The 9,035-nt window shown below is 48.0% G+C and overlaps 1 protein-coding gene across 1 annotated transcript in view; it reads right to left on the reverse strand.

The window, feature by feature from the left end:
- LOC117767978 (zinc finger SWIM domain-containing protein 6-like) overlaps window positions 1-9,035 on the reverse strand; it is a 43,468-nt gene extending 34,433 nt beyond the window's left edge. The window contains exon 1 of the mRNA XM_034595965.1: window positions 8,571-9,035. Coding sequence (XP_034451856.1) covers window positions 8,571-9,003 — 433 coding nt within the window. The 5' untranslated portion in view covers window positions 9,004-9,035. The remainder of the gene's footprint in view (window positions 1-8,570) is intronic.

A 9,035-nucleotide genomic window follows, 5' to 3' on the forward strand; every position in this document is an offset into this window, starting at 1 on the left:
AAAGATTAAGTAAACAAGATTATGAATTGGTCCAGACATTTAATTACAACTTTGAGGTACCTGACCCCCCCAACAACCAAAAGGAATTGAAAACATCAGTGTGAGGATCACAGAGACACAACACAGCAAACAGGTCAAGTCCAGTTCCTCTTCTAATTCCTGACAGCAGTAAACAGAGAGCTTCTAAATGTAGAAACAGTGATAGCCCCTGAGGTCTGGATGCAAACTGCTCACACTGAGCACAGCAATGAGAGCAGGAAGGCTAGCTAGCCGGCTAGTCTTCCTTTGGGAGTTTAGACACAGGAAGCACGATGGAAACATGCTGTATCTAGATAGCGGCAGTGTAAATAAGATATGAGTTTCTATTGCCTGGCTTGGGAAATGAAAATGGAAAATTGAGAAGGGGAGAAAAAGAGATGATTAGAGCTTATAAACACAAGGAAGGAATGCTCGAGAATGGAGGATGGGCACAGGTATGGAGCCATAATACGAGGAGGGGAGCAAATAATAGGAAGATGAAAGGCGTAAGAAAAAAAAATCAAGAAGGGACGGAAATGAGCAAGAAAGAGCTCCTTCAAGACCAAACTCTTTAGAAGGGCAAACTAAATTCCATGGTCAATTGAAAGCCTTCATCTTGTTCGATTTGAATGTCTCACATTCTCTTTCATTGTCTGACTCCGTCTCTCATACCTGGAGAGCCTTTCTAGCTCTATTCAGCTTCAGTGAATGCATGTCTCACATGCCACACAGCCACGACATCGCTGGACCAGGCAAAGCCGGAGGCACTCTCAGGACCGCCTCCTCTGCATAGCTCACACAGCACTTGAGCCTGCCGGGCAAGAAGAGAGAAGGGGGTAAACTCCCTCTCTCAATCTGGCTCAGGTTCCTAATTGTTCCACTAAAAGGAGAAAAAAAAAAACAATGGGCCGTATACTGTGTCCCCTCTCACACCGACCTCTCCGGTCAGAAACTGCTTATTGGAACATGCAAAAACACATGCGCACATTCGATCAAGCAGGCGGGGTTTTCGTTTGGTCAGGTGCTATTTATTCGAAAACAATAATGTGAGCACAGGCCCGTCTTTCAGGCTTTGCAATCAGACACTCAAGGGACAGTCTGACCAGATTGACCTCTGACTTTTGGAAATCCCTGCGGGTCAAGGAGGGAGGTCAACATTGGGCCAGCTCAGTGCTGGGGGGGAGGGAACAGTCGATGAGTAAACACCTTTTTGTGTGTGTGTGTGTGTGTGTGTGTGTGTGTGTGTGTGTGTGTGTGTGTGTGTGTGTGTGCGTGCGTGTGCGTGACTGAGCGATAGGGGTCAGCAGCAGGTAAACCCTCATCCTCTACTGTTGTTTATTCTAAGGTGCCTAGTCACTGGCGCCCTGGCACTGTGAGGCGAGTGTGTGTGTGTGTGTTTGTGTGTGTGTGCAGGAGTGCGAATGAGATAGGGTGGGAATGATGACAGATGGGAATGTCATCCACCCTCTTATCATTTACATGCCTCACCTACACCTCATCCTGACACACACACACACACACACACACACACACACACACACACACACACACACACACACACACACACACACACACACACACACACACACACACACACACACACACACACACACACACACACACAAATTCTAACATTACTTGTAGTGCTGAGTAAGTATTTTGTGGTGCACATTCTTGTCCATCTAACAGTTTAAATGAACAAATCCACACTCTGCTCGTAATCCAGCAATCATTTGCAATGATAGTAAGAGGCTAAATGAGTTTGTAACAACACAGGAACATTCTTGTTAGCTCTTTCCATCAGGCAGGGTTTTACAGATAAGAGTTGGTTCAATGTAGATCAGTGTAATGTAAAGAAATATTTGTGCCAAAGTCAAGATATTCTTTGCTGCGCCCTGCATTTTTGTCTGGGGAAGATTAAAAAGATTGCCCTTAATCTGGGACAACAGCAGGTAACTTTCTAGTCTCTACGCAAAGTATACAATGATTGTGCACACACACACACAACACTGTTTGTAGCCTTTGGGGTGATCTAAAGCTGTTCTGCTTCTGGGGGAGAAACAGCTGTTGACCAAACTGCACAGAGAGGCTCTGTTCTGTAGCAACAGTGGGAGCATGTGTACTCTTTAACACGTATTCTCATACTTGCATAGTAAATGCACACACATGCACACACTCTCATGGGGTATACATATACATTGAACCTAACACTGCAGTAAGCAGAGTCTTGTACTGCTTTGTGCTTATTTCAGCAGCCCATTGGTGCAAAGAGGAATTCATTAAAAAGAAAAAAAAGTGAAGGGGAGCATCAGATAGGAGAACGCTGAGTGCTGCATTCCCCTGTTGTTATTATTGCCAAATCGAAGAGAGAAAGGCGGCTGGTAATAAAAGTCATTAAACGAAATAGAAAAAACGGCCTTTAATAGGGCCTTGTCACTGTGGATTTAGTAGCCTTTCTATCGCCCCCTTCCCTCCGCTGCGTTCCCTGTGCTCACAGAGAGGAGAGGGGCAGGAGCTCTGTGGAAGAAGGACTGGATTCCTAGACAGAGTCAGCCAGCCGAGGAACTGTGCTGACGCACACCCAGCAGCCACAGTCTGGGACAGGAGACAAGTCAAGCTGGAATTGGGACTCGGGCAGACGTTAGGGAGCTCATGCTGGAACTTTATTACTTTAACTGGTTTATTTTAACAAGGGCAATGCACGCTGATCTTGTACACACAGCGTCTCTGAAAACGTGCCAGTATTAGCATGCGGGGTAATTTTGAAGCAAGATGCTTGTGCAGCTTAGTAATAGGACCGGGAAGTGTGGCAGACGCGAGGCGGCTGGGGCTGGAACTGGGGGTGGTGATTTAAGAGGGGCAGGGAGAAAACAGCTATGTCTGCGATCAGGAATGGAACTGGGAGGGGAGGCTGGCTCCGGTCAGGTGGAAGAGCTGGAAAGCAAAATGCAGACGCTAGTACGAGCTTAAGATGGCAGAGGGACTGTCTAATGGTACGTATTGGTTACAGTCTTGGAAACATGCAGAGCAAGACACAGTTATGGCTGGGTGTAGAGGACGGAACATGGCTGGCTAGGAGAGGTTATGGTCTGTGGTGGGAATAAGCTGTCTAGGGGCACATCTGGGTATGGGAATGGGGTTGGTTAGAGTTTGGACCTGGGGCTGGGACAAGCACTGGGACCGTCTGGAAACTTCTGGGAACATGACAGAGCCAGCAGAAAGGCCAGTGGTCATCCATCACTCCACGAGTACAGCACAGCAATGTTAGACTCTCCTTGAGGGGTCCCATCCTCGAAGGGGCTACCCAGACTGGAAACTGGCTACTGACTGTCCGTAAGCGATTAAAGGAGGAAGCTGAGCATGAGCTGAAACTCATTATGAGCTAAATTAGAGTAATCATCACACAACACTTATGCCACCGTCACTTTACATGGACGACGCTCAACTTAACTGGAGATGGACAAAGTTTTAATGCACACCTGTTCAGGCCCGTTTGAATGCAAACTCACAAATAGAGACTGGGCTACCCTGTTTCCATTACACAACAGCTGGAATGTATCCTATCTCCTTTCCATTCAACAAACATAATGGGACAAAGATCTGGAATCTGCCTTTCTCAGATACACACATTCAGAGAGAACCCTTTTCCTTAAGACTACATGTCTCTTCACATGGATGCAGTTGCTGCCCCTCTCTTTCTCGCTCTCTCTCTCTCCCTCTTGGACAGCCAGATGTTTACACTAGCTCCAGGCTCGCTCAGGCATGTTTCCATGACGATACAAGCCCAGGGTTAGTCACGAGACCAGGGTTTGATCTCAGGCACCGAATCCAAGATCACTGCTCCTTCGACGTTTTCACCTTAGAGCTGGGTCCACAAATAACATCCAGGGTCAACGTTTTGTTGGAACTTCTCTTTTACTTGGTATCTAGAGAAGCCCTTAAGTGGGGGGTCCAGTATCTTTTTAAGTCCTGAGTCACAAGTACAACTTTACAAGATGCTGGTTTCACGCAGACTAACAGCCTAATCGGAAGTGCCCCGTCTCTCCCCTGTGTCTTTGGTGGTGTAGGCATGTGGGCTTATTCTCCACGGGCATTGTAAAATGATAAAGGAACTCTCTAACCTAAGAGGAAAATAAAACCAGATCCACCCACATGAAAAGAAACAGCCCACACACAAACACAGAGAATCGGCCCTCACCTACCGAAAAAAAAGAAAGCCCAGCTTGGCCTGATAGCGTCTCGCAGATGACATGCTCATGCAAGATTTATGTTTCGCATCTTAAATTCTGCACCTTCGTGGACAAAATGCCTGAAATGTCGATGTGGGTCCTCAAGAAGCCCTTTGTATGGCCCTGTGAATTCTTAGTTCAAAAGAATGCAGAGTGTGTGTGTGTGTGTGTGTGTGTGTGTGTGTGTGTGTGTGTGTGTGTGTGTGTGTGTGTGTGTGTGTGTGTGTGTGTGTGTGTGTGTGTGGTAATATTGTCCACACATGCTCAGTGTTACTTCACCTTTGTAAGTGGCACAGATTTCTGGCTTACTGTTTTGTCACACAAGCAATAATGCAAATATTCTTTTGTCTTCTCTGCCTCTTTGTTCTCTGGGTGTTATCTGTGAGTCTGTGCGTGTTATTGTTTTAAATTATGCCAGTTAGTGCCACAATTCTGCCTGAATGCTAAGCACATATGTGATTTAATCTTAATAAGAAATGATATACAGCTCCACAGCCCCTCAGGTTGCTGCACCTAAAGCGCGCTTTTTAGGGGCTTAAACATTAAGTTTAGACGAGCCTGTGTTATGATTTTCACCATCTGCGTTACAAAGAGGAACAGGTTAAAAAAAACAGGGAACCACCAGCCTGGTTGTTATTTCACCGTTTCATTGACATCATGATAAAAAAAAGAGGGTGAGAGAGAGAGAGTAGATGACGCAGAAACCTAATTAAGATTCTCCAGAGCGTGAACAAATTAACCTGAGTTATGAGCATGCAGAAGCACAAGACCAACACACACACATACACGCACTCACACACACAATTCGTCTCTGGAATAGGTGGAGCAGAGGAGGATGACATTCACACTCAAAAAGGCATGACCGCCATGGACATTCAGTGATATTTTAGGCAGGGGAAAGGCAAAATATTATAGGCTATCTAGTCCAACAACACCACCATGGAAAATACACCAAAATAGGCTACAGGATATGCATATCTACTTTCATGCTAGCTGAATTTAAAGCAGCCTCTGCAAAGTGTCCACCTCATCACTCAGATTTGGGGCAGCAGCATGAGAAACTGACGTGTAGCTTCATGTGAAGAATTAGCCTAACAAGGGGATCGGGATAAACAGGCTGTAGCATGTAGCCCACGCTAATGACATTGCAGAGAGCGACATATGCCAGGCATCAGTATGTCTCTCCTTAGGGACATGGGGCTTACGGTAACAGGATAGTAAGAGTGAGGTGGTGGTGTGTGTGGTGGTGGTGGGGGCTATGAATTTTTCTTCTTCTTCTTTAACTCCTCTGGCACAAAGCCCTGGAGGCAGACATGGGGGGGGTGGGAGTTAGAAACACACGGATTAGGGGTCAGGGGGAGGAGGAGCAGGACAGTGTGTGTCATATGTGAATGAGTGAAGAGGGGATGAACTTGACCCAGACTGGAGGACTAAAACAGGAAGGAGGGTAATGAAGTGCAAACATGCTTTGTCATGCCATGTTAGAGCCATAGGATTAGAATTCTATAATTAGAGGACGGGGGCACCATAATGTTAGCCTTCGTTTCAGCACGGTGAGTCTAAATTACACAAGGGGGGCTGGAGAACAGATGCTGAGACGTGAGCAGGCACCTTTGGAAGTTTCCTATAGCTGTAAATGATGCTCGGCTACAGCACGGTGCACCGTGATTGACAGGCTGAGGAAAAGTGAAACTTGGCAGACCGGTGAGATTTATCGATATTTCTTTGATCTGCTCACGACAATATCACTTTTACCACAGAAAAGCATTGTTATGGGTCTGTTTTCCAAAGCAACATGCATTGTATACATAATTAGATAGTCTCCTTCTATTATTACACCTAGAACCTTTTCGTACCAGGTTGTGGTTAGATATGTGGCTCAGAAGCTGACAAATTCATCACTGGTCCGACGAGTGCAAGAGGGCCGGAGCTGGGCTGTTGCAACGCTGCCATAAGCGAGGAGCAGCGGACTGCTAGATAACACTTGCATTCATATATGAATATTTATCTCAAATGCTGGCACTGGAACAGATGAGCTCGCATGGGAGAAAGAACAACCCATCCATCTCACTCTCTCCCCTTCTCTGCGTTCATTCTTTAGTTTCATGCATCCCCTTCTCTTGCAATCACCATTTCAATGCCTCGCTCCTCTTTTGCATTTTCCACCCACTTTTCCCCTCTAGGCTTCCCCTCTTTTTCTTGATATCACCCGATCTATTGCTCTTCCCCTTAAACGCCATCCCCCCTATCCGCTCTCCTCTGCCGCACTGATGTATGGAAAGGGATGGAGGGGAAAAAAGGGAAAAGCGTGTGATTAATGTCTTTGAGAAAAAGATAAATAATCACAGGAGACTGGGGGCTGGTAGTTGGCCTTAGGGGAGTAAATATGGAGAGTTTTATAGCTGCTCACTTGGGAGAGAGGGAGGCAGAAGAGGAGATGAGAGGGGGAGGAGAGGAATACAGCGACAGCAGATCCATTCAAGTATATTAGCTTTTCCCCCCATACACAATAACCTCCACATCTATTCTATCGCTCTACTGTCTTTCATCATCAACACTGAATCCCATCCCACTGACAGCACACACACAAGGAGCCACACAAAGCAACACACACACACACACACACACACTCTGTGCACCGACATACACACCCTCACAAGCACCATGCACTTTTTTTCCAGGCCAGACCCACTGTATGTGTTTGATGGGCCAATGCATGTGGTGTGTGATGTGGCTGACAGCCCCCTCCCATGCTACCCTGCTTTTAAGCCCTCGTCCTCCAGTGGCTGCCTGTCCCCTGGAGTAGATTGCATCTTTTATTTATCATTTTCTCTTCCTTGGCTTTATTTTACCCAGCTTACAAAAAAAAAAATCTTGGCCGAAAATTGTAATCAGCATAACATGCCCTCCTACTGCTATGCGCTCGCCTGTCATCCTCCACTCTCTGTGAGCATGCAGGACGAGACTGACAGCCCGTGCAGACCAAGACACACACATGCACAAACAGACGCATGCACAATCCCCCCTCTGTGTTTATCAAACCCCCACACACACACACTGACTCTTTCTCTTTCACACACACAGAAAAAACACATGCACAGCCACAGAAAATGACCCCGTCACCCTCTTCGCCACTCTTTCTGACTATTTTCCAAAGTGCACCCACACACTGTATATCCTTGCACTTTTTCACTTCACCCCGAGCTGAGTGTTCAGCTTCCTGAAGCCCCAAAAGAGCGAGCACATAAATGAGCCTAATGCTGGGGAATCTGGTAAACAGGCCAGAGAGGGAGGGAGAGCTGCCTGCCTGTCTGCCTGCTCCATGGCTACTATTGTGCACTGCACATTCTCTGAGCCCACAAGAGCTGAAGCCATCTCCACACAGATTCTTTGGAGGGATAGTAAGCCAAGACTGGAGAGAGAGAGAGAGGGAGAGAGGGAACAGGGGAGAGAGATAGAGAGGGCGAGGGAGGGAGGAAGATCATGCATAAAATCTTGTTTGCAGAATGCATTAAGATTCTGATGAACTGGGGAGGGTAATGGGATTAGAATCCTGAACCGTTTCCAAGGGTGGGGAGTCGGATTGACAGCTGAGTCTATTGCACTGACGAATGCAGTGAAATATTGTGGCTCAGGCGAAGGCAGGCAGCCAGGCAGAGAGGCAGAGAGGCAGAGAGGCAGGCAGGGGGCTGCTGAGCCTACAGCACCTCTGTTTACTCCCAGCTTTACCACAAATAATGCAGCTGAGAGGAGAGAGGGAGAAAAAATGAATATTTGCCTTTATCAGCTGCACATAGCTGGGGCTTTGACTGAATATTGGGAAGGCACAAGAAAAGCCCTCTGTCTGTCTCACAAAGGTGTTTGGCAAACAAAACAGAAGCGCTGTGGCTTTAAATCACCGTCCCTCCCACCCTGTCTAAATATCGTCTATTTAGCCAGCGGTGAAAAGATATAGGGGGCTTTTGTCTGCGCACCCATCGGTGGGGGCACGGAGAGCTGGAAAGACACAAAAAAAATAGGAACAAAGTGCTAAGCTTCCAATTGGGATGGCTCTGGGCGATTCACTGCGCTCAGCTCAGTGGGCAAAAACAGGGAGAAGTGGGCTACTATTACGGGCTCGTGTGGAAACGAGCTCCTCTCGCACGGCTCACAGAGTGAAATACCCCGCATTGTTTATGATAGACGAGGCTACGGGAGGCGAACACAAGCCCCTTTAAAAAAGTCCTGCACGGCTCCATGGCGGAAAAAAGGGCAAACAGTGCGAGTTGGGCAGGTTGTTTTTGTTGGTTACACACTGTTATGGTATCGTTATAGTCCACTCACCGACTTGCAATACGTTGTCCACCCAGCCGCCCTCCAGCAGAGTGACACCCCGCAGGAAAGGCAGCTGGCTCTCGTCATTACTGTCCCCGCTAGTTCCACTTTCCTCTCCCCCGGCGTTGAAAGAGGAGTACATACAGATCTCCTTCTCGCTTCGCGGAAACGACCAATACACGATCCTCCGCTGGACGGGCTCCGGGATCCGCTCGAACCGCTCCTCCACCCGCTGGAAGGGCCACTTCTCCGCGACTCTGCGCGCCGCGATGTCGAGCAGCGACTCGGGGTTGTGCGTTTTTCCGTTCCCCGACCCTCCCGGAGCGGACCCCGCGCCGCCACACAGGACTCCTCCAGCCCGCTGCCCCTGCCTGCACGCCGGGTTGTAGCCGGGCCGGCAGCAGAGCCGCTTGGCTGGGGGCTGCTGGACTCGCTCGGCCATGATCGCACCGCTTCCAACCTGAAGCGCAGTTC

The sequence above is a fragment of the Hippoglossus hippoglossus genome, chromosome 9, assembly GCF_009819705.1.
Source record: "Hippoglossus hippoglossus isolate fHipHip1 chromosome 9, fHipHip1.pri, whole genome shotgun sequence".
In the NCBI taxonomy this organism is placed as follows: Eukaryota; Metazoa; Chordata; class Actinopteri; order Pleuronectiformes; family Pleuronectidae; genus Hippoglossus; species Hippoglossus hippoglossus.